The 26,732-nt window shown below is 42.8% G+C and overlaps 2 protein-coding genes across 3 annotated transcripts in view; one reads left to right on the plus strand and one right to left on the minus strand.

Annotated features, from left to right (window-relative positions):
- Nucleotides 1-960: 960 nt before the first annotated feature.
- On the minus strand, nt 961-26,680 carry GTF3C4 (general transcription factor IIIC subunit 4). 2 transcript variants are annotated; one of them, XR_003115919.1, is made up of 6 exons: nt 25,747-26,680; nt 16,663-18,489; nt 12,519-12,556; nt 12,081-12,211; nt 8,425-8,513; nt 961-6,896 (listed from the first exon to the last, which is right to left on the minus strand). XR_003115919.1 is itself a non-coding variant. In XM_025359267.1 (5 exons), the coding sequence occupies exons 1-5, from the start codon at nt 26,101-26,103 to the stop codon at nt 6,832-6,834; spliced, it is 2,469 nt and encodes an 822-aa protein (XP_025215052.1). In that variant the 5' UTR covers nt 26,104-26,476; the 3' UTR covers nt 961-6,831. The 2 variants fall into 2 exon arrangements, 1 of the variants encoding a protein (XP_025215052.1); XM_025359267.1 differs by lacking the exon at nt 12,519-12,556 and having other exon boundaries at nt 25,747-26,476.
- The window catches only part of DDX31 (DEAD-box helicase 31), a 79,368-nt gene continuing 79,101 nt past the window's right edge, over nt 26,466-26,732 (plus strand). Inside the window, 1 exon segment of the mRNA XM_025359266.1 lies at nt 26,466-26,732. Coding sequence (XP_025215051.1) covers nt 26,466-26,732 — 267 coding nt within the window.

Genomic DNA, 26,732 nt, shown 5'->3' on the forward strand with positions numbered 1-26,732 from the left:
GGAACAGTGTTTGAGTTCATTTGCGGACCAACAGTATTCAAAACACAGATCCCAGATCAGAGGTGTGAACACCAACCAGGAATGCATTAGAAATAGCAGTTCTCAGGCTCTATCCCAAATCTACTGAATCAGAAATTCTAGAGGTGGGGTTCACCCTACCCAGTGTTTTTTTTTTTTTTTTTTTTGAGACGGAGTCTGGCTCTGTCACCCAGGCTGGAGTGCAGTGGCCGGATCTCAGCTCACTGCAAGCTCCGCCTCCCGGGTTTGCGCCATTCTCCTGCCTCAGCCTCCCAAGTAGCTGGGACTACAGGCGCCCGCCACCTCGCCCGGCTATTTTTTTGTATTTTTTTTTTTTTTTTTTTAGTAGAGACGGGGTTTCACTGTGTTAGCCAGAATGGTCTCGATCTCCTGACCTCGTGATCCGCCCGTCTCTGCCTCCCAAAGTGCTGGGATTACAGGCTTGAGCCACCGCGCCCGGCCCCTACCCTACCCAGTGTTTTAACAAATCCTCCAAGCTGTTCTGATGCACATGGATGAACCCATTGATAGACACTGCCTCTACCATAAGCACAGATGACTAGCTGCAAAAAATGCTGGTATATACTCATCTTTTCACAAATACATAATGCTTATAGAGATCATCTTTTTCAGGGTCACTTTCCTCACCAAATACTATTTAATTGATATTGTCAAGAACATGTGGCCTAACATACTACTGAACCTCTGTTACTTCCCCTTACATTCCTCCTCCTTTTTCTGGAATAAACCACCTAACACTTACTGACTTGGTTCTGAGGTAGTTGCTAGTGGCCAGTTCCCTAACATTTCCCTCACAGAGCTCTTTCCTTCTTGTCTGCCCATGCCTGGGCATTACTTAACTTTGTTGGGGGTGCTCAGGCTTTAAGAGGTTTCCAAGCTTTGCTATGAACAGTGGGAACTCCATAAAACAGACACGCAGTATACAAATAATTATTTATTTTGAATAAAAAAGTGGCCAAAATAACACTACGAATGGCTCTGTATACAAACCACAACATATTCAAGGTTATTTCACATTTACAAAACTGCCATTATGTACAGCACTAAATATTCACAGCAACTGTATTAGACTGTAAGTTCTAGAATCATGGAAGCAATTGAAGGGAATTCAAAATGAGAAAGAGCTAAAACCAATGGTAGTTCGTTAATTGGAGAAATGGCCAACCAGCGACTTGGTAAAGAAACAGAGGTTCTGTTACCCTTTTAACAAGTAATAACTAAAATACGATTACCCCACAGGGCAATATACTGACAAACCACCCTCCCCAAATCTCCATTTCATTTTCTCCATAATCTTCTCCACTTCAAAATTTTCCTAGAAACCTCAGCTGTAATATTAGATTAAAAACGCAGGACACTGATATGTAGTCTTCAGGAAAAGAAGGTTAAGTAGTGCTAAGGATGTGGAATGGTCTGATTCAACCCAAAAAAGCCAGTTCAAACCCAAGAAAGAACTCTGCCCTCTTCTGGCATGAGTAGCTTTGTAGTGTTGAACACAGGGGAAGTGAACCACATTTATGAGGCAGGAAGTGACTCACTCATTCTACACGTCATGAGCACCTACCCTGTGCAAGGCACTTTACATTAGGTGCTGCAGGAACAACAAAGATAAAACAATTCCTGCCCTTGAGGAGCTTACAATCTAATAATGAAAACTATGTACATATATACAGTGGAGAGAAGTCACCAACTTTTCTGGATTGGGGAGTATTCCAAGCTAAATGCATTGTTACTAAATTTTTTTTTTAACACCAAAATTCTATAAAACATTCCACCTAATGGTAAGGATTGAAAACGCATCTCCTTTCCAAAACCTTACGTTTTTAGATGACTGTTCTTTTTATTTCAAAAAAAAAAGTCATATGTAAACACATATATAATTCAAAGCCAAGCACAAGATTTAGTACAGGCATTGGGTAAACATAAAACATGTATCACTATACACAACATGGATTTATTTTTCTATATAGTCTTTTCTGTATAAACAAGTTTGATATTCACTTTCATACATCAAAGTACAAATCTGAGTCAAAGCCTTGAAAACAACGTAATTCTTAGGACATTTTGCATTTAATTTTCCATTAGTGGAGAGAACCCTAAACCTTACCTACCAGTCTGTTAGCCAAATGTAAACCGATAAAGTATGAAATGCCTCAAAGCCATCATTCTCTTACATTGTCCAGTTTGACCATTTTACAGGATTTTTTTAATGGAAGTAATAGGATTTCATGACAGTGAGGCAACTTTTTACTTTAAAAATAAGCATAATATTTAGAGCGCTAAAGTTCAATTCTACCCAACCCATTTACAGTATTTCACTTAGCCTATACCTTATTTCAGCATGAGAATATAATCTTACACTTTTGTCAACTCTTCTCAAATCCAGAAAGAATGAATACCTTCTTAGATTATGTTGGCAAAGCATATAATATTGATCTAAACAACTCTCTGATTAGGACTCCAGATTTTATAGTAGGTCTTGGCCCTAGAGTACAGTTATGACTCAGAAAATACAAGATAAGCTGAACCACCTAATTAAAGGTGTTGGAGGAGAAATATCCATATACTAAAAGAGTTAACTTCTTTCTAGGACAGCTTTGCAAATAACTATTCCTCTGTCAAATTTATTTCCACAGCAAGTTTTCAAAAACAGCACCATCTTACACCGTCTATGCAGATGGCAGGCTGCATCCTATCAATGAGACATGAACTGGCTAACAAGTCCTGATAATGATTTCTATCTGTGCCATGGAAATGAGTTTACAATCTTCTGAAAAACCCCACTTCTCATCAGGATAGTGATTCTGTACTACTTTAGGTAAGTAGAAGCAACTCGATATTCTTGGAGTTTGGCTGAATTCCATTTCACATGCTCTATACTAGGTTGAACAGCAGATCTTTACGCCAAAAACCTCTTTTAGCTTCAAGAAAGAGCAGTTCTAAGTATAACTATGAGAGACCTGAGACATAGTCTAAAGCTGTTTGAGGCTGCCAGTTGATACTTGCACTAATGGCGAAAATAAAAACAATTCATCAGTTAGATCCTTTAGAGGGATTTTTGATGACCCAACCTTGAGAGCAAAGGTTCCATTCTTGAGACACTCCCTAGTCTCACTGAATTGCTAAACTCCAGGACACAGAAGAGCAGTGAAAGAACATAAAGACACATTATAACGAATTATGGAAACCATGCAGAGACTCAGAACAGTTCGTGGTGGGCTAATTGTAAAGATATTCCTGTATTTGTCTGCCTATTTGCTGTCTGCACTTACTTAGAATATAACCCATTCAGCTTAGCTTAAGCATAATTTTTGCTTATGAAGAAGAATATTGGCTGGGGGTGGCAGCGAGCGGAAACAGGTGGTGGGAAGGAGCTAAAATTTCACATCCCTTAGCCCGAAGTCAAACCAAGAGCTACTGAGCACCCTGACAAGGAAATTATAGTTAAGTTTTGAAGAAAACCAGATATAAATAATACTATTACCTTTAGAAAGAAATATTGCCAATAGTTTCTTCTAGGAAGTGAGACCCACTACACAATTCAGCTTCTAGAAATTTGACCATTCATCCATTTTTCTTTCCAACATGTAATCTGTTAGCTCTGACTGTGTTCTAAAGCAGAGAGAACTAAAGGAATGGAAACCAAGAGGGCATCTGGGGGAAGGAAAGGCAAGAGAGAGAGGTCAGGAGCAGAAAGGATGGAAAGATCCTGTGCCAATCAACCAGTGACCCTAATTCCTGGTTCCATTCCAGGAATTGCAGTAATGCACCCAACTCTGAGGCAGTGTAACTGCTGCAGGGGAAAGATGCCCACAGAACCAGTATTGTCATTCTTAACAAGCACCAATGAGCATCAACTGCTTTTGCATCTTATTTGATACCATGATAATTACAAAATAATTGAAATATTTAATTATTGCCTTTTAAGAGTCTTTTCACCTAATTAATGTGTTAAACTTGCTGATAGGTCCAGCCTGCATACTTCAACATTAACATTCTCAGAAACTTCTTGGAAAAGCAGAAAAACGTCACGTTCAACCATGAGCTTTGCCAGTGGCTCTAATGACTTCTGACATTGAAAAATAATTGGTAGTTTTGGCAGATATAATAGGTAGAGATTGCTTGAAGTCTGCCTGGTGGACACGTAAGGATTTCAGAATGAATATCAAGCATAACAAGCTATCAATTTCTTATCTAGAATAATAGGAACAAATTAACCCCAGGCAGAGAAAATGTGATACATATGTGGATATCAGACTCCCAAAATGCAACCATGTTGTAGCTTAAAGGGTCTAATTGTATAGAATCTTTGCTCCTGTACTTTAAATGCAGTGCGGCAATAGCACTTCCACTATTTCTCCAGTTCCTCAGTTATTATGGTCACAGCAGAAAGCAACTGGAAATCTACCAAATAAGACCAGGCAAATTTTAGGAAGGTACAGAGGTGTAGGTATCTAAGTTTGAACTGCAAGAGGCGATTAAAAACTTCTAGTGCCATTCTCACTTTTCCAAGGTGCACCAAGCAACACACTCATGAGGTATGCTGACTCAGAGAAATTCAGAAGCACTATTTGTGAGGCTGCCATTAACTCAAAATCTCCTGTTTCCCCAGCTCTGTAGCTTAACCTCCATGGGTGTGGGACAGGGACAAGGGCAGGGAAAGGCCTTCTAACTGGGTGTTTGGAAACTTGGGGCAGGCAGGTGGTGGATCGATTTTAGGGTCTTAACGCCACTGGGTTCAGTCCCTGCAGTGAGTCCACGTTCTAGAAAAACTGTTGCCATGTTTATTCCTATAGAGACATACAAAAAAAATTGGGAGATCCTCTCTAGTTACTCTCAATAAATTTTCTCAAAAATGCACAACTGCTTTAAATAAAAACCTAAGTTTTAAATGGCAGCAGCCCAAAATTCCCAGTAAGAACAAATCTCCACTGATTCTAATGCAGGTGGCGGGGGGCGGAATATGCCATAATGATTAAAACTGCAATAATTTTTTGACATGATCTTAATTTTTACTTATTTATTGTAAAGTGGAAAAAACAGCTGCAGACACAAATGACTTCAACCACACAATGTTCTGAATTCTGTTTCTCATGATTTCAATGGTGCTTGGTTTCTTTCTTGAAAATCAATAGTGGATAAACACTCTTCTTGAAATTACCACCAAAATGAGAAAAATAAGCAGAATAGCAAATACATGATTAAACATAGGAGACAAAACAGCAATTTGAACAGGAAACAGAAGACATTTCCGAGCAGATTGTTTAGAAGTGCCTCCAAGGGCTCACTACCTATCAATAGGGGGTGGGGGGTGAGGTTGCCGCTATGGTTATCATCTAAGTACCATCTCGGCTGACTGCAGCTTCTGCCTCCTGGGTTCAGGTGATGCTCCTGCCTCAGTCTCCTGAGTAGCTGGGATTACAAGCATGCACCACCATGCCAAGCTAACTTTTGTATTTTTAGTAGACGGGGTCTTACCATGTTGCCCAGGCTGGTCTGGAACTCCTGGCCTCAAGTGACCCGTCTGCCTCGGCCTACCAAAGTGCTGGGATTACAGGTGCGCACCCCCACGCCTGGCTAATTTTTGTATTTTTAGTAGACACAGGCTTTCACCATGTTGGTTGGTCAGGCTGGTCTTGAACTCCTGACCTTGTGATCTCCCTGCCTTGGTCTCCCAATGTGCTAGGATTACAGGCGTGAGCCACCACACCCGGCCCCATCTGGGACATCTTAACAGACCACTGGGTGGGTAGGGGTGGGGGCAGAACCTGGATTCCAAATATCAAGGGGCTGTGTGCAGAGGAGAGACACTGCCAGGCTCGGTTCAACTGAATTGCACAAGCTTATGGCACCTGAGCTCAAGGGCCCCACTTCTGAGCTGTCCCTCTCTAGAAGTCTCCAGACAGACCCCTGGATACTCAATGAAACATCTGGAAATGTCAACATTAAAAATACTAAACGTTTTATTACTAAAAGAGGAAAATATCTTTTTTTCCTCTGTGTACAAATAGCTCATATAGGCTACCACAGTTAAGTCTGAAGCAGGGCTGTGGCGTGGGTAAACTACAGTATTTGACATCTTTATACGGATTAAGGAGTTGGGTCAGGAAATCTGATGACACGGGAGAGAATGAAAAAAAGTCACCATTACTCATAATAGTTACCAGATCATTTGACACATTAAATTTTAGTCTTGGCTTCAACTTGAGAATATAGTTTTAGGAAAATGTTTTCCATATGCATAAAAAAACAAGAATGGAGGGATGCAGACCAGCAGCTATTTTCTGAGGACAAAACATCAGCCCATGTGTTGCTTTACACACTTTTAATTTCTGTTGGTACATCAGATGCCACAGACCAAGCAATTTAAGTTCTGGAGCCAGAAGGCAGTTCCAGACCAAAGCAAGGATTAAAACCTAACTCAACCTAGCAAGGTCCTTATCCAAGTTCTCTAGAAAAGACCATTCTGTTCCTAGAAATTACAGGACATTGTGTTCAAATTGCTTCTGTCAAGATACTTAAGTGTTCCTCATTGGTTACAAAGCCAGGGCTAATGCTCATCTCAAAATGACTCCAACTCTCTGAGTCCAGCCATTTCAAAGGACATCCGTTAGTCCCTGGAGATGGAGAGTGCCCTTCAGAAATGAGCTCCAGGGGCCCTCTTTACAATCACCAAGGACTTCTCTCCACTCGTGAGGGTCAGGCTTCCTCCAGTATATCCTTCTCTTCAGGCTGGAGGAAGTTTTCTATGGCAGAGTTCATCAGCCCTTCCATGTTCCTGTCACTGATTATTTAGAAGACAGGAGAATCACAGAAAGGGCAGGGGCTTTGCAGTAACCTCTTAATCCAGTCGGGATCTGCAAAAGGAAGACAAGTTGGTATCAACTATTAGCTTCGGAAAAGGCAGTCAGAAGGGATGAACACCGGACTGTAGCATTGAGAGATGGGTATTCTGGTCCCAATTTTGCAATGAACCAGCTACACATCCCTAGACAAAGCACTTCACTTCTTTGGGCTTTGGTTTCCAACATTCCAAGTGAGGCTGGACTAAACTTGTGGTTCACAAAGTGTGATGACACAGGAAAATAAGGGTAATGAAGAATGTTTCATAAAGCTAAATTTATTCAATTTAAAGAAAGGACTGTATTCCGAGAATGTGTTCTTCATACACTGTTAATGTTAAAATATTCTCTCATAAAATTACAGTAACAGGAAAATGCTATGCTCTTGAGAAATAAAAATGTGGCAACACTGGTCAAATCCTCCTCCTCTTTCATCTATCAAAAACTACTCCAATGCTTTTTTAGATCCAGTAGCTTCTCATTCTTCCCAAAAGCCATAAATGGCTAGACTCAAAGTCAATGGGCATGATTTTTAAAGTTTCAATCTCTTCCAGATTTCCTGCCGAGGCATCGTATCAATTATCAATTGCAGTAAAAATTTAAAAGTGCCCAAAAATGTGTTTCAAAATAATCCATCAGGAGGAGGGAGGTGGGTGAGGGAACTACACATGAAACAAAAGGCCATGAGTCGGTAATTTCTGAAGTGATGGGTACACAGGGGTCTATTATACTCTTCTCTTTCCTTTTGTGTATGATTGTAGTTTCCCTAATAAAAAGCTACAACAGAACACAAGGTATCAATACACCTACTTATGAGAATTACAGAGCTTCTGTCAGTTTAGAGCAAAACTCAAGAATGTATGTAGTTTTATACAGAATGCTATTTCAGCTGAGAACAGAATATTCCCCCCAAAATGCATATATAATTGTATGTTCTGTATCTAGTTAGCTCACTTGGTTAGAGTGCATTATTAACGTCAGGACAAAATCTGACACTGGCATCATTAAATCACTAATTCCTGACCACTCTACAATCTTATTTCCAGGTAGTTATCTCCAGAAATGGATGACATTAGAGCTATCAGGAAAGACCACATAGACCAACCAGGAAAAACCCATCATGGCTACTGGAAGAACGACTTCAAGTGAATATCCTATTACTGGTTAAATAATGTTGTCTTCGTATACAGTATCATCTACAAAGTTTACATTCAAATATAATCTATGTCATCTACTGAAACAAACTGACATTTTTTGGCATGAGTAATTTGTTTGCAGTGACAGAACAGCAACTGCAGACACACTTAACTCATACTAAATGCAGTATGCACTTCAACATGACATATTCCAATGGCCATGTTTCAGTTAACTGTGGCTTCATGGTAACACTGTAAAGAGCAGCAGGAGCCTGCTCCCCACCCCCCATCCCCGACAGCACAACACCAAGACATGTAGAGTGTGACTCAAACTGTTATTCTGGGGCGCTGGCCCACTGCCAGCATGCTCCACCCACCCACCCTCCCAAGTAAGGGAAAGCTTTCACCTTCTGGAGCTGGATGCCGGGCAATGCTGTCATGGAGCAAACACCTTCTATATATCAAACTCTGGCAGGACTGGTAGGTTAAGAAGCACCTGAAAGAAGACAGACTGTATTGGCAAGGGAGAGGGTTTCCTCTACTAACACGCAGAAACTGGTGTTTCTCCATCACAGAGTTATCATAAAACTACACATTAACCAAGTGAAAGCATGATACTCATACATTCATGCAACAATGTACCCCCTGTGCACCAAAGCTGGCCAAACCTATGCTCCGTGCTTAGCAAAGAGACATAAAGGTTCTAATCCAGGTAGATTGCAGCTTTTTTTCCTGTTTGAGCATCAGAAAAGAATTTAGTCTGTCCATACCTGACTGCACTTTAAATTCTTGATATGCTTTTTAAAAACTGATCATGTATTATATTGGGAATTTATTCATTAGGTTTTTTTTTTGTTGCTGTTGTTTCTAGACAGGGTCTCGTTACGTTGCCCAGCCTGACCTTGAACTCCTGGGCTCAAGTGATCCTCTGCCTAAGCCTCCCAAGTAGCTGGGATTACAGGCATGTGCCACTGTGCCCAGCTTTCTATTAGTTAAGATTAGGTATAATCACTGTCTTTAAGACTCTGACAGTACATTGGGGAAAACCCTGAAGAATATCGAAGGCAAAATTAATGGTGCAAAAAAACGACAGGACACTAACCAATGTTCACAGGTTCAGTTCCATCCAAGGATTATTCATTGACTATCTACCAGCGCCAGGCAAATAAGGATAGGTGGGACGCAATGAGGTGGAAAGAGTACATCTGGGTTGCAGGGAAGGTTTCCCAAAAGACAACAATTTTCAGGTGAGCAACTAAGGAGCAGAAAATACAAAGGAGGAGGTTAAGGGAAGGGACTCCAAGCAGGTATACCTTGAGTAAAGACATGGATATCTAGGAAGAAAGATTACATCTGAGTGACAGCAAGCACTGGTTCTCACCTACAGAAATCATACTGAGGTATTTCAGCCGTAACTTTAGTCAGTAAAAATGAAAACAATTTTCCTGAAAGAACCCATCTAGGAGACATTAATGTGTAATGGTTTACACATGTGGCTTCTGGAGCCAGAATGTCAGGTTCTGAGCTATGCTACAAACCACCATTGTGACTTAGGCAAATTATTTAACTTCCCCAGGCCCCAATCTCCTCATCTGTAAAAACAAAAGTAATCCTGATGCGCCCCATGCATGGTTGTTGTGAAAATACATTCCACCTATCCTTATTTGCCTGGCCCTGGTAGAGGCCCAATGATAATCTTTGGATGGAATTGAACCTGTGAACATTTGTTAGTATCCTGTCTCTTTTTGCACCATTAGTTTTGCCTTCAATATTCGTCAGGGTTTTCCCCAATGTACTGCCAGAGTCTTAAAGACAGTAATTATACCCAATCTTAACTAACAGAAAGCCAGGTGCAATGGCACATGCCTGTACTCCTACCAACTTATTTTCACAACCAGCATAATATAGTAACTTAATACATGTACAGCTTAGACTGTGCCTGGCATATTAATAGTGCTCAATAAATGTTTTTATTTTTATTACTAACCTAAAATACACTACAAGTTTATTTCCTATTCTTCCCTCTTAAGTCTGAATGGTCAAATTAGAAAAAGTGTAGGAGCCAGGCGTGGTGGTACATGCCCATAGTCCTGGCTACTCAGGAGGCTGAGGCAGGAGGATCACTGGAGCCCAGGAGTTTGAGCCACCATGGGCAACACAGTGAGACTTCATTTCTCCATCTCCAAATAAATAAATAAATAAATAAATAAATAAATAAATAAATAAATAAAACTGTAGGAATGCAATACAAATTGGAAAAAAGAAATTATCAATAAGGGGGTAAACTATGAAACATCTGTACAATGGAAACCTCTATAGCCATTAAGAATGTTATCTTTGTACTGATGTAGAAAAATGTCCATACATTTTGATAACAAAACTAGTGAGTTAACATGGTATGTGTAGCACAATCTTGTTAAAAATTTGGCTGGGTGCAGTGGCTCACGCCTGTAGTTCCAGCACTTTGGGAGGACAAGGTAGGTGGATCATTTGAGCCCAGGAGTTCAAGATCAGCCTGGTCAACATGGTGAAACCCCGTCTCTACCAAAAATACAAAAAATAATTAGCCGGGTGTGGCGGTACATGCCTGTAGTTCCAGCTACCGGGGAGGCTGAGGTGGGAGAATCGCTTGAACCCAGGAGGCAAAGGTCACAGTGAGCCAAGATTGCGCCACTGCACTCCAGCCTGGCCGACACAGAAAGACCCTGTCTCTAAAATAAAATAAAATAAAATTTAAATTTAAATTAAAAATTAAAAAATTTAGTGCCCACCATGCACTAGGCATTGTTCTAGAAATAGCTGTGAACAAAACACAAAAGTTCCTGTCTTCATACAGCTTTCTTTTTCTAGAGGAACGACAACGAAAAAATATATTAAATAGTGATAATTATTAAAGAGGAAAATAATAAAGCAAGGAAGGAGGATGCAAAACATTGGGAGGGGAAGGTATGTCGGTGGGGTGTTACAATTTTAGGAATGGTAGCCAGCAAGGCCTAACTGATAAAGGGACACTGGAGGAAGCCATGTGGACATCTGCTGGAAGAACATCCTGGGTAGAGGAATCAGCCAGTGTAGATGTCCTGAGGTGGAGGGATGCCTCACGTACCTGAGGAATGAAGCCAGTCTGCCTGGAGTGAAGCGAACAAGATGGAGAAATACAGCAGACGAGGTCAGCAGGAGGACAAAGGGAAGAAGGGGCCTCAGGCTGTGTGGCGTCTTGTGGATCACTGAGAGGGTTTTAGTTTTACTCATCAGAAACAAGTAGCCAGTGACAAAGTTTTGACACAATCACTATCCCGACTGTAATAACAGACTGGAGGGACAAGGATGGAAGCGGGAAGACCAGATGGAAAGTAACCACAGGTATAATAATCTGGGCAAGAGATGATGGTGTTTTGGACCAGGGCTGCAGAGGTAGTAACAAAAGGTTGGATTCCAATTTGAAACGCCTATTAAACATCCAAATAGAGGTACTGAGCAGGCAGTTAGATACTTAAGCCTAGACTTAGGGGGAGAGATACAGGCAAAAGCTCTAAGTTTAAATCATCATTGTGCAGATGATAAGCAACCGCCCCGGGAAAGTGCAAAGAGAAGAAAAACAGGCGAAAGACAGACAGCTGAGATGCCCATCAGCAAAGTCAACTGAGAATGAGACAGGAAGAACACCAGGGTTGCTGTGTCCCAGAAGGCAGGTGATCAAAGTGCTTCAAGGAGGGAGTAATTGTGTCAAATGCAGCCCACAGGTCCAGTAACATGAGGATACACCAAGGTCTTAGAATGAGGCTAGGAAGAGGAGGCATAATTTGTTCAATTACGAAATTGAACAAATAAAATAAGAAAACTCCTATATATTAAGCAGTAAAAAACTGTCTTTAAAGGCCAACTTGCTTGAGTGATACTAATTAAAAAAGTCGACATCAGGCTTTGTAATAGCAGCTTTTCTCCAACAAATTGGCAAGGGCAACAGATAACTGGCATAAAGTTGCTATTCTGTCACATACAGTAGTTTGTGCTACACAAAACTGAAAAATGAGCATAAGTAGGAACTTTTAAAATGGCTTACCGGAGCCAAATGTGGCCATTGGAACAGACTGCCTGTTTGCGATCTGTGAATGGCAAGATCTCTTTACACAAACTACAGTGCTCAGGGAAAGTCTGTTTGTTCATCTTCTTTGAGATATGTCCAATCAGCACCTAGTAAGACAAAGTAGTCAGCAAAGTTTAGTGTAAGTGCAGGATTTCCTTAAGAAAAAGCCAACAAACACAAAGGGAAAATTAAAAAATAATAAACAAAAAGAAAAGAGCAAAGAGCAGTATTTCACAAAAGACAGGGGATCTGCATTGCCAAATAGGCTGATTATACTGTCTGGAAAATAAAAGAACTAGAGTTTCAACCTGTGTCAACTAGCTAAATAAAATAAATTTATTCAGGTACTCTGTGGCAACAGGGTGTAACCACTAAGGAGAAAACTGTTCTGAAAACCAAAATCTTATTACTTGCCTTGTTTTAGTTGCTTCTGAGACAAGGATTTCAGAGTTCTATTAGAAGACAAAGTATTTAGCTATTATTTATAATGTTTTGACTTTAAGAAGAAAAAGCATAATCTCTATAGGCAAAATATTATGTGGAATACTGCTCTCTTTGTAGAACTGTACAAATGTCTATTTTAGAAGACAGGCTTACAAAGTAAAAAGATCATCAGGATTAAAAAATAATTTCCCCTTCTGATGGCCCAAAGACCCATGGCCAACATAGTCCAGTAGACGGCAATCTAAGACAAGCTGACCCCACTGCAGAGGCATGGAAAGAACTACTATAGGAGCAAGAAGCTGGGAGTGAGAGAGGTAACGGCAGACTCTAGGCCATTCTTTGCTTCAGTTTTGCTTTTCTGTGCTTTATTAAGACTACACTCTTGGCTGGGCACAGTGGCTCATGCCTGTAATCCCTGCACTTTGGGAGGCCAAGGTGGGTGGATCACTTGAGATCAGGAGTTCGAGACCAGGTGGCCAACATGGTGAAACCCCGTGTCTACTAAAAATAGAAAAATTAGCTGGGCATGGTGGCTCACACCTGTAATCTCAGCTACTCAGGAGGCTGAGGCAGAAGGATCTGCCTGAGCCCGTGAGCGGAGGTTGCAGTGAGCCGAGGTTGCGCCACTGCACATTAGCCTGGGTGACAGAGTGAGACTCCATCTCAAGAAAAAAAAAAAAAAAAAATGATTTACTGTTTAAACATAAAAGTCTGAAAAAAACTTGAATCCAATTCATTTTTTTTTTTTAACTTCACTGGATATGTAATTTGGAGGCTGGGATACATAACCCTCAAGAGTTGTCTTCTCTTACTAGTGATAGTGCCCTTCCAGTTCTGAATCCATTTCTGCTTCTTATGAATGAATCCACAAGATTTTGGATTAATTCACTAAAATTAGTTCACTTAAGTTTCAAAGGATGTCTTACTAGCTCAGAAGTTGGTAAACCCAGTATCTTACCTCTTCTGCATATACTCTACAAATTTACATCCCATTAATTTTTGGCCTTTTTTCTTTTCAGTCTTAAGAATTCTAACATATGGTCCCTTACAGCAAGGATGACCAAACTCACTCTGTTTTTTTCTTTTTTTCTTTTTTGAGACAGAGTCTCGCTCTGTCACCCAGGCTGGAGTGCAGTGGCGTGATCTTGGCTCACTGCCAGCTCCACCTCCCGGGTTCATGCCATTCTCCTGCCTCAGCCTCCCGAGTAGCTGGGACTACAGGGTCTGCCTACTTTTTTGTAGTTTTAGTAGAGAAGGGGTTTCACCGTGTTAGCCAGGATGGTCTCGATCTCCTGACCTCGTGATCCGCCCGCCTCAGCCTCCCAAAGTGTTGGGATTACAGGCATGAGCCACCGCGCCCAGCCTCACTCTGCTTTTCTAGACAGGCCAAACATCCTGATAATGATACAGTGACAAAAACTACTCAGAATTCCTCCCATACAAATGCACCTCTATTTTCTTTTTAAGACAAGGTCTCGCTGTTGCCATGGCTAGAGTGCAGTGGTGCAAACATGGCACCCCCTTCAGCCTCCCAAGTAGCTAGGACTACAGGCTTGTGCCACCACACCAGGATAATTTTTTTTTTTCTCCTTCACTTTATGTAGATACAGGGTCTCGCTATGTTGCCCAGGCTGGCCTTGAACTCCTGGGCTCAAGCCATCCTCACACCCTGGCCTCCCAAAGTGCTGAGGTCACAGGCGTGACCATTGCACCCAGCCCAGATATACCTCAATTTTACATAAGGAAAGACTGCTATTTGTTCTCAATAGCCTTGACCTTGGCAAGCTCAATTCTTAACTGTGTTATTCTGACTCACACACTCTCAATGGGAGTGAGAGTCCTTCCAAAGCAGCAAATATTAGTTCTTGGGGGACAGAAAGTTCTCTTTTTACATATAAAGCAAAGATACACACACAGTATATAAACGGACACACAAAATACATCTGTGGTATTAAAACTTCATGGGCAGGGTCAATTCCGAAAAAGTGTCTACAAATGCTCTGGGGGAAGTGATAATGAAAAAAGGTTTAAAAGTGCTAGTTTAACTGTACCAGCATACTAGGCTGATAATCTCCAAAATAATTTATAACTACTAATAAATCAACACCCTGGGTTTAAAAGTCTTCATTTTATGCATATAGTTGGATTTTTAAGACAGGAATGCATGGTCTTCAATAAACTCAGTTGCTATAGACAGGGATGGGTGCGTAATCTTCTGGTTTTTAAACTGGCTCTGTTGGAATCACATCACCACGCTAAATGTAGCTTCCTGGGCCACCACGCTAAATGTAGCTTCCTGGGCTCATGGAGTACCTGGACAATTATTCTAAATCATTACAAACCCAACCTCTAGTACTTTCTAACATGTTTTTGCTAATTTTTCACTGACTCTTATAATACATCTAACTAGGTCCCATGGCACTGTGATAACCAGAATACTCTTCTAGACAATTTGGAACACAATGAAACGTTTAAAAATTAAGTTTTTTTGGCCGGGCACGGTGGCTCATGCCTGTAATCCTAGCACTTTGGGAGGCAGAGGCGGGCAGATCACAAAGTCAGATCGAGACCATCCTGGCTAACACGGTGAAACCCTGTCTCTGCTAAAAAAAATACAAAAAATTAGCCAGGCGTGGTGGCGGGCGCCTGTAGTCCCAGTTACTCAGGAGGCTGAGGCAGGAGAATGGCGTGAACCCGGGAGGTGGAGCTTGCAGTGAGTCGAGATCGTGCCACTGCACTCCAGACTGGGGTACAGAGCGAGACTCTCAAAAAAACCACAAAAAAACAAAACAACAAAAACAAAACAAAAAAACTTTTTTTTTTTTTTTTTTTTGAGATGGGGTTTTGCTCTTGTCAATTGACAATCTCAGCTCAATGCAACCTTCACCTCCCAGGTTCAAGCGATTCTCCTGCCTCAGCCTCCCAAGCAGCTGGGATTACAGGCACCCGCCACCATGCCCGGCTAATTTTTATTTTTAGTAGAGACAGGGTTTCACCATGTTGGCCAGGCTGGTCTCAAACTCCTGACCTTGTGATCCACCCTCCTCAGCCTCCCAAAGTGCTGGGTATTACAGGCATGAGCCACCACGCCCGGCCCCAAAAGTTAACTTTTAAAGAAGAAAAGTCATTTACATGAACAGTGCATCTTAATACTCTTAAGACCACTGCAAACATTCTATGAGCAATAATTTCAAAGGCAAATGTGTGTACACAAACATACACATTCTTTCCAACAAAATGCAAGAAGTGATTGTGAATGGCTTAACATTACGAACAAAGATACTGCCCTTCAATTAATATTTTAAGACTTTAGTCAATAAGTATCAATCTTTGAAGTAAAAAGGAACACAGATATTTGTGGTTTTGAGTATTTCAGAATACAGTATATTTCCTGGAACACGGGTTCTTCAGGATTTTAGCAGCTATTAGCTGCAAGAAAGATTCTGCGATCAGGAAGTCTGAGTAATACCGAACTATACGAAGGTATAGGTTTCCTTTCTGTAGGAATTCTCAGAACTCTTAGGATGGTAATATGCACTGGGAACCCCAGTGTTCCATTAAGCAACTTAAATTCTATAGAATACATTCTGGATAACACTATGATTGTTCTATTACCAAAATAAAGATTGTGCCCAGTATTTGTAAAAATGAGACACGGGTAATGATTCGTTTACATGTCTTTCTTGACTAAATGTGAAGATATCCTTAAATCCTATCAAACGGAAAACATGTCACTACACCCCTCCCCTACAAAACTTTTGTAAAAGAGGAAGGGCAGGGAGCATGGGCACCATATTTCTATGGCCATGACTGCCCATCACATATTACTCAGCTAAATGCAGTCTCTTTAAGCTAATCCAGTCTGGAAAGCTCATCCTGCAAACTCTGCATATCTATTAAGGCCAGTGTGAAGAAGAATCAAAATATTCTTTGTATGCTATGAATGCATCCTCTGCATTAATCCGCATTTCCTATTTATTCCCCTGCACCTCATGCAAATCAATTACCTAAAAAATGTCAAAGCAAAAGCTGATCTTCAGGAACTCAATTTAGGTCATTTCTTTCTCATGAAGAAAGCAGACTTTACAATTTCAGAGTTTTAATAAACACCTACCCGTGCTGTTCTGTCATCATACTCTTCATCAGACATTAAAAAGTTACAGAGTCCTCGGGTGGGGATGCTAGTGTTTTCTGTGATCCAGGTGTGCAGATACACTTCTCCTAAGACTCGCTTCATGTGTTCCCTGGTCAAGTGCATCTCCACAGCTTCGATCTTCCCTTGGATTTCCAGGAGTTTCTCTTCCATTGGCTCCCGGCCTCCAGCATCTCCAGTCGCGGGGAGCGAGTCATCAGCGGGCTCCTCTACGTCTCCTTCCTTGCTCCTCTCCTGCAGGCCTTGCTTCACCACCTGTTTGGAAGAAGTGCCTTCTTCCTGCTGTTCATCGTCAGCATTGCCCATCCCAGGTGAATCCACTAGTAAGATTTTTGAGTCCTCATGGGTGGGTTTCCACAAGGCTTCTGAAGGGGTTTTCTGCATTGACTGATATAAAATCCTCAGGAGGAAAAGCTTAAAACGCCAAAAATAGGTGACTCCACTGCTTTCAATCTTTTTTTCCAAAGCTTCTTGTAAAAATTGAGGGATATGTTTATCTTTTAAAATCTTCCAGCGTACTAGGTCTATTAAATCTACCTGCTTAAAAAGGTTTTGAACTGAAGATTCCAGGAGCTGAGCAGCTGCCTCTTCAAAGGTTTTGAGAGTAACAAACTGCACCTGGTAGTTTTTGTTAACGGGGTGGAGGCCGTTGACCATACCCTCAGTGGTAATGATGGCCAGGTACGCACCGCAGGGGCTCACTGCTATCCCGTGAGTCCTCACTGAGCCAAACACATCTGAGAGTTTAATCAACTGGTGTTCAAACTTCAATGCAACATCTGTGAAAATGGGAATCAGCTGCCTCACCTTTCCATCACTGGAGCAAGTATAGACTGTTCCATTCTGTTTGTCTGCAGTCATGGAGACAATCGGCAGTGAGTGAAGGCCTGTGACATGGGAATTGTGAACATTCAGCCCTGCTTTGGAGATCAGAAGAAGACACCAAAATACATAAGAGCCTCTTGCAGCCACTACTAAGCTGCAACTACACTTCTGGTAAGGATGATAAAGTGGTACACATTTGATGCTGTGCACGGGTAACTGGTCCATTTCTTTCCACAAGATAACAGGCTGCCTTAAAGTGAAATAGCCTTTGACTGCTTTGAGATTGACAGGAAGAATTTTTATGGGTCCAAAAGCACTCCCCACAATAAGGCCACTCATTTTTCGATTATTGTGCTCATATTCCCACCAAAACAATACACTGGGAGAGGTGATTCCTGACTCAATCGTGTTGCATGAAGAGATGGATTCTTTTCCTACAAAGGGCAGCTGAAACTGCCACACGGCGATATTACCATTTTCAAAGAGGACGGCCAGGAGCACACTGCCAACATCCCGGCATTCGTTGTTATGCTTGACCTGCTGAGTGGTACAGATGCCCGACCACTCCATTCTGACTGGGGTCTGCATGCTGTGTCTCCTCTGAAACTCAGCAAAATCCCCGAGATTTCCTTCCGGGGCCTCATTTTTAGAGAGCCTGTAACTGGTCTCATAAAGACGTTCTCCATAGATCTCAGTCAGGTCAACCAGCTGGACCCACTGCAGTCTGTTGAGATTTGCCTGGATGGTCAGGCGATTGTCCATGGTCAGTGCTGCCAAGAGGCACCTGCCATTAGCATCACAACCCATGGGAGACCAGCTGGTGTACTTGAATCCTCTCATTGGTGGTAAAGCCTTCCCCTCAGGGTTGAACACTCTATCCAACATGAAAGTCTGACTGACCGTGGGGTCCTTGGAGGCGGCGAATTTCTCCTTGCACTCAGCAACTTCTGTTTTTGAGCCAACCTGAAAATAAAGAGATATAAAAACTATCAGATGAGTGTTTAGAAGATGGCAGTTTTTTAAAAATGTCAGAATAAGTGTCATTATTCATAGCCTGGTTCTCATATTCTTCTTAGAATTAATATATCCAACAGAGATGTACTTGATTCTTAAGATTCAACACAGCATTTATCTGAGCTAGTCACAAAACAAAAAAGGTGTTAACAAATTTATGAAAATAAGGCCAGGTGCGGTGGCTCACACCTGTAATCCCAGCACTCTGGGAGGCCGAGGCAGGCAGATCACAAGGTCAGGAGATCGAGACCATCCTGGCTAACATGGTGAAACCCCGTCTATACTAAAAATATAAAAAATTAGCCGGGCGTGGTGGTGGGCGCCTGTAGTCCCAACTACTCGGGAGGCTGAGGCAGGAGAACGGCGTGAACTTGGGAGTCGGAAGTTGCAGTGAGCTGAGATCGTGTCACTGCACTCCAGCCTGGGCGACAGAGCGAGACTCCGTCTCAAAAAAAAAAAAAGAAAAGAAAATGTGTCTATACGTATCTTTGATACAAATTGATATTTAGATTTTTACAATATCTTTGCAATACAAATGCCACCTTTAGGTCCTTTATCTGAAATTTCATTCACAAATAATGGCGAGAGCCAACTCCAACTGCTTTGTTTACTGTTTCTACAGAATAATGTTCACTCTAATCAGACTATTCTAGTTGCCATTCCTGAACAGTCCCACCTCAGCTTTCCCTGGCTCCCTTGCCTAGTTCTCCCTATTGTAAATCCCATCTGTCCTACCAGATCTAATTCTCCCTGTAAGGCCTTTTGAGGTCGTTCAAGCTTTCATTCATCTCTCCCTCCTCCAAGTTCGTAACATGTATCGGACAGTAAGACATTCTGTCGCTTGGGCTGCAGTGCAGTGGCACAAGCTTGGCTCACTGCAAATCCCACCTCCAGGTTCAAGTGATTCTCCTGCCTCAGCCTCCCAAGTGACTGGGATTACAAGTGTGCACCACCACACCCAGCTAATTTTTGTATTTTTAGTAGAGACAGGGTTTCACCATGTTGGTCAGGCTGGTCTCGAATTCCTGACCTCAAGTGATCCACCTGCCTCAGCCTCCCAAAGTGCTGGGATTATAGGTGCGAGCCACCACGCCCAGCTGTGAGCTCTTTAATAAGATTTTAAAGAGACATCAAAGATGGAGGAAGAGATAAATGACCAAAAGAAAGTGGTTCAGACCCATAAAAAAATAGGAAGGCTAAAGCCAAAAAGAGCAGAGATTAGCCAAAAAATTTTTTGTTACGTTGGAAGCAGGAGGAAGGAAGGACTTTATCCACTGTCTTTAGAGAAATGGATAAAAGAAAAAGAATCCTTCAATTCTTTTTTTGTGTCAATTTCCTTTTTCAAAGAGGCTGACCTTTAAACTGGAAAGGGTAGAACATGATTAAAAGGAAATTCCAGCCTAAGACACACATGGATATAATAAAAGTCACTTTGAATGAGTTTAAGTTTTCAAGCCTAAAGGAATTACCCTCCAGGACACAGAAAGCACTTGAAAGACATTAACACAGAATCACTGACCACATCCTAGATGAAGTCTGGACAACCAGGGACATATCAGAAAATTAGAGTGCAACAAAGAGTTAAAAAATATCCCCCATGGCTGGGCGCGGTGGCTCACACCTGTAATCCCAGCACTTTGGGAGACTGAGGTGGGATCACTGGAGACGAAGAGTTTGAGACCAGCCTGGACAACATAGTGAGGCCCCACCTCTACTAAAAATATCAAAAAATTAGCCAGGCGTGGTGGCGGGCACCTGTAACCCCAGCTACTCAGGAGGCTGAGGCAGGAGAAGTGCTTGAACCTGGGAGGCAGAGGTTGGAGTGAGCCGAGATTGTGCCACTGCACTCCAGCCTGGGTGATGGAGCCAGGCTCTGCAAAAAAACAAAACAAAACAAAACAAAAAAACTCAAATGGTAAATAAATAACAAAACCTACAGACCATTAAGCCTAACAAAAAATTCCTCAATGTACAAACAAACGAATAGTTTGTGCAGACAGGAATGATGATTAGAAACAAGCAAAGGATGGCCAGGCTTACGCCTATAATCTCAGCACTTTGGGAGGCCAAGGCGGGTGGTCAGGAGATTGAGACCATCCTGGCTAACAGGGTGAAACCCCGTCTCTTCTAAAAATACAAAAAAAATTAGCCAGGCATGGTGGTGGGCGCCTGTAATCCCAGCTACTGAGGAGGCTGAGGCAGGAGAATGGCGTGAATCCAGGACGTGGAACTTGCAGTGAGCAGAGATCGCGCCACTGCACTCCAGCCCGGGCGACAGAGCGACACTCTGTCTCAAAAAGAAAAAGAAAGAAAGCAGCAAAGGATAACAGGAATAATCTATTCTTATTCTCTTTTCTGCTAATAATAGATAAGCAAATAAAATGAAATGTAAATAGAAAATTGTCCACAAAACAGAGAACTAACTTTTCCTCCAGTGTGTTTCACAGTACACTACTCCCTTTCATTGTCCCTTAAAAATAGTTCTATGGCCAAACAAGCTTTGGAAATACTATATATGTCATTCTCCCTTGAGAAGTGACAGGAGGACACTAAATGCCTTGGCCAGGGAACTAGTATAAAGACCTACTGAGCCACAAGAAGCCAAACTTTTTTTCCTTTTTAAACAATAAGCCTTTGGAGGGAAGACAGTTATTACCCTTCACCATTTATTATCCCAAAGTATGTAGAATACTTTGGGAATGGTGTTTCAGGCAGTGTATCTTGATTTTAGGAAGGTATTTTAAAGTAGTCTCTTGGATACACTATGAAACTTGCTGGAAAATCACAGACTGAAAATGCCAATTAAATGAGGTGTAGGTGGCTGGCTTGGAAATAAAATAATGCTAATCAAAGCCCGGTGCTTTCTACAGGTAGATAAAATTTGTGAGATGACATAATGAAGCACAGCATAATAACTGAAAATCTGTGCTATGATGCCAGACTACCTGGGTTCAAATGCTGGCTCTGTCACACACCAGCTGTGTGCGCAAATTGCTTAAACCTTCTGACCTTAATTTCCTCATTTATAAATGAGACTAATACATGACCCATAAAGTTAGAAAGGCTAAATAAGTCAATATATCAAAGCATATATTAAGTGCTCAATAAAGTTACCTATGATAATTGTTAATATACTCTGAGAATTAAGTTTAAAAAGAAAACCTTTTGAGAGTCTCTCTGTCACCCAGGCTGGAGTGCACTGGTGTGACTACAGCTCACTGCAGCCTCAACCTCCTGGGGTCAAGCAATCCTTTCACCTCAGCCTCCTCAGTAGCTAGGACCACAGGTGCACACCATCATGCCTGGCTAATTTTTATATTTTTTTGTAGAGACGTGGTGTCCCTGTATTGCCCAGGCTGGTCTTTAACTCCTGGGCTCAAGCGATCCTCCTGCCGTAGCCTTCCAAAGTGTTGGGATTACAGGCGTGAGCCACAGCACTCAGCCTCAAGTAAATGTTAATAAGATTTTTTTTTTTTTTTAATTAATTTATTTTTTTTGAGACGGAGTCTCGCTCTGTCACCCAGGCTGGAGTGCTGTGGCCGGATCTCAGCTCACTGCAAGCTCCGCCTCCCGGGTTCCCGCCATTCTCCTGCCTCAGCCTCCCGAGTAGCTGGGACTACAGGCACCCGCCACCTCGCCTGGCTAGTTTTTTTTTGTATTTTTTAGTAGAGATGGGGTTTCACCGTGTTAGCCAGGATGGTCTCGATCTCCTGACCTCGTGATCCGCCCGTCTCGGCCTCCCAAAGTGCTGGGATTACAGGCTTGAGCCACCGCGCGCCTGGCAATAAGATTTTTAATGCTAATAAAAGTATGCAAAAATGCAAGGTAGACATAAAGTTGTGTACCAAATGAACAGTAGATATAAAATTGTTCATCAAATCCTTTAATACTGTGAACTAAGCAATACTCCTTAGAACAGGTTAAATTTGCTACAAATAAAAGCTACTGTAGAAGTAAACTCACAGGATTGGTAACCCAAAGCAGCGGCACAGGATGAAATAAAGGAAGCTCAAGCAACCCTTGGTCCTACTCATCGTGGGAAGAATTCTTGAGAGGATGGAGAGCAGCACAGATCTTGACCGGTAGGAAAAAGTCTTAGGGTTTTGTGTAGCAATTTCTGACATATTAGTTTCAATGAGACTACTGCACCCCCCTCCAACTCTCCCTATCACGAAACTGTTAACAAATCAAGTATTCAGATGCTCAAGGAGTATACTTAAAAGTCCAGCTCCCAGGGGCCTGCCCACAGCCAATCATTTAATTGTACAACATCCAGTTTCCAGCTGACCACTAATACTATTCAAAAGTAATTGCAGTTTTCACCATTACTTTTAATGGCAAATACTTTTAATACTAACTGTTAGGCATTTTGTAAGCGCCTGACAAAAATTCACTTGAAGCTTTTAGACAGTAAGCTTCTTGAGGACAGGTAATAGAGTTCAAAGCCAGGCAACAGTTATTTAACTTAATGTAGCAGATGAAGTTAATACTTTCTAAGGCTCCTAACAATTGATGCGCAATACAATTCGGTACACATATATTATCAGAATTTGGAACTATACACAAATGACTCACTAGATGAGTCACTAAATCAATAGTCCAATGGGAAAAACAATTCTGACATTCTTAAATCACTATTTCATTGCTTTTCAGATTTATACTGTTCACCTTTATACCATACAATCTTATAAAACAGCTGATAATTAATGTCTGAACTATTACATAACTGCAGATTTTCCTGCAAATTCATAATCTAAATAACAGAATCATAGAGCAAAAGCTTCAAAGGTGTTTAGTACCTAGTTTTCTAACAATGCTACACTAAAACTGTGATCTGTGCTGCAGACTGTCCACTGTTTAGGTTAGACCGAAGGCATGCTGCACAGCACCGAGCAGATTTAAATCCACAGACTGCCAATGGGTGGAGTCATCAAAGAGCTGATACAGACTTCTTTACATTCCTACCATCACACAAGAGTTTTAACCCACAGAGGGCTCTTGTAGAACTGCAGGGACAATTCGGAATTCACTCACTTCAATCAGTCTAAAAAGACTGCAAAAGGACTGATGGTTTATGTGATGTGCATAAAAAAAAAAAACACCACAGTACAGAAGGGGAAGATGTTACTAATTAATTTCGTCGAAGCCATTTGTCAACTATAAGACAGCTATATTAGGATTTCCTGTTACTAGGTAGCAGTTGTGTTAAATGTCAGGTGAGGCAAAATGACAGTCCACAACCACAATATTAATCCAGACTCCTACTCCTTCATACCTGTATAACTGCATTATATTTTCACCTTGAGCATTTACAGTGTGCCAAGAATTGGGCCAAGTGATTATGTATGTTTAATTCAATCTTCCAAAAAGCCTAAACAGGGTTTCATTATCCCTCTTTTATAGATAGGCCTATCTTGTGCCAAAGCCCAATCTCTTAACTTCTATTTTACACTGATCCCAGCAATCATCTTCTTGCCTCTATCCAGCAATGTTCCTGAACCACAGCAGGTCACTCTATGCTAATGAAACTGTTAACAACATCTTAAAGGCTTCCTAGATTGAAGCCAACTTCCTCATACCAACCTTCCAAGTTCACAACTGGCCTCATCTTACTTTCTCTGACTCTCTAGAAAACCTAATTGAGCTCATGTACTGGTCCGTCATTATACAAACAATCGTAAATGATGTTCATGACTTAAACGTGTATGCACATGGGATGAATGCCTCATTCCCACCACCTGGAATGCCCTTTCCTTCCTTCCTCTTACAAACCAAACGCTACCTTCTTTGGGACTGCTGTAGATTCACCACCAGATGACCTGCCCCATAAAAGTCTCTCCTCTTACTATTCCCTCCTTTCTTTACATTCTCTCTGCTAAGGTATTCCATCTCTACCATACTGACATACATACTTTCCTTGAGTTGATGTGCGTATGAATATCCTTGGAAACAGTTAAGTGCCTTTTCAGCAGAAGATACACCTTTTAAATCACCTTTCTTCTGCCTTCCTCCTTTTGTAATTCTCAATTTCATAGGGTTGCATCTGTCTATCTGATTTGTTTACACTTGAACAAATGTGTTCACATCCTCTTCAAGATCTTAGAGAAAGCTTAGTCATACAAGCTGACGAACAATCTAACAACAAGCTGTTTGAAACTTGAATTAAATATGCTACAAAGTGATGAGGGCTATCATCACCCTACCTATAGCTAATGACTCATATTTTAAATGGCTGTACAGAATAAGAGTTTACGAACACATCAACATGTTCTCTGTGTGTGGATACACACCTTTATAATGCTTATCACTACCTGACAGGACCTTATCATTTGTGCTTGACTTGCCAAAGAATGTAAGCTTCATGAGGGCAGGGGCTCTATTTTGCACACTGCTTTATTTCCAGAACATGCGGTAGCACCAAGCACAGTGGTATTCAAATACCTATTGAATGTATGAATATACACTTTGACAGATCACACGTAAGCGTACGCTTCTATTAAGGATATATGGAAAGTTTTTACACCTCTAAGCAACTAAAAGGAACGCTACGGCTTACTACTTGACCTTGCGCTTGAAGTTTAAGATATGCAGTTGTTTCGAGTCTTTATTTTCATTCTACATCCCAAAGATGTTTAGCTAGTGAAGAAAAACTAGAGTACAAACCCCGAGATCTGGTATTTACCCGTTTGCCCAAGGAGAGGCGAGGACCATTCATAATAAAGTCACTTAAACAGTTAAGACTATGGATAGGACCAGTTTTTCTTTTCTGAAGCTAAACTGGCGCGAGAGGAGGGCACACACAGTAGACAAAGCCAGCCAAGAACCTCGGAAACTCGGCCCCAAACAATAGGAGCAACGACAGAGGCAGGCCCCGGGTTGGATCTACAGGGGGTGGAGTCTCAGAAAGAGTAACCCGCTCCATGTGCCGGCCCGACGCTGGGGCGAAGGAGGGGTTGGCGGGACTCAACTCCGGGAAGCCCCCTGGGTGTGTACCTGTGTTTGGGGCGGCCAGTGACCTGGGGAAACAGGGTGCAGACAGCTGCAAGGCTTTTCTTTTCTTTTCTTTTTTTTTTTTTTAAGCGGTGGCAACCCTGGCTGCTTAATAAATCCCCGCACCGAGTGCGGGACCGGATTCCCCTGGGACGGATGACGCGGCCGCGAGAGAGGGACAGGGGAAGACTCTGGGAATGGCGAGGGATGACTTACTTTGAGGAGACAGCTGTTGAGAGGGGCGGGCACCGAGGTGCGGTGGATAACCAGGTCCTGGCCCGGGTTGTGCACGTCGCAGATGAGCTCCAGCACAGCGATGCTGCGGGCCGTGGACACAGACACGCGGTGGTCCTCGGACCAAGCCAGCGGTTCCAGGCCGCTCACCGCATACTGCAGCTTCACGGCCGGCTCCCGCCGAGTCACCATGAGGCGGAATGCAGCGCTGGGCCCCGGGGCCGCGTCTGCTGCTGGCTCCTTCCCGCCCGCCTCGCCGCCCCCCTCTCCCTCCTCCTCTCCGGGTGGCGCAGGCCCGTCGTCCGCGGGCCCCACCCGGGCCTGGTCGGCCGTGTTCATCTTCTCTCAGGTGCAGAGGTCGGACGCCCTGGCGCTCCAAACCCGCGTCTCAGTCGCGCCGCCACCTCCCGGACCGCCGCCGCCACCCCCAGCGCCCTCCGCGGCGGTTTTCTCCCCTCAGGCCCCGAGCGCCGCCGAGCCAGGAAGGACCCCGCCGTTGCCAGGCAACGCGGCTCTGCCAGGTGGCCGAGGAACTGCCTGTCCAGAAAAAGGACTGCGAGCTGGGAGCCCGGAGGACCCCCTTCCCCCTGCCCAGGGACTGAGCTCCAGAGCCTGTTAGGGAGCTACCCAGACAATTAGGCTTTAGTTCCTAAAGTGCCGAGGAAACGCACGCAGCAGTAAAGGGGAGACTCGTCGGTGAGATGGCGCCGGGCCTCGTTTCTCAGAGGCATTCAGAGAGCTTCCCCAGCGTGAACTCTCGGCCGAATGTGATTTTGCCAGGCCGCGAGGGACGTAGAGCGGGGCTGCCACCCGGCGTGGGCACGCGCCCCCGGTTCCCCCCGACCCGCCCGGTGCCGCCGTCCCCGGCTCCTCTCGGGGCGGGTGCGTACAGCTGGAGCCGTTCCGGACCCGGAAGGGGCGGTGGCGCAGGGTCCTCGCGCGTCCCACGTGGGGTCCCCGGCCCAGCA

The sequence above is a fragment of the Theropithecus gelada genome, chromosome 15, assembly GCF_003255815.1.
Source record: "Theropithecus gelada isolate Dixy chromosome 15, Tgel_1.0, whole genome shotgun sequence".
NCBI classification, from domain to species: domain Eukaryota; kingdom Metazoa; phylum Chordata; class Mammalia; order Primates; family Cercopithecidae; genus Theropithecus; species Theropithecus gelada.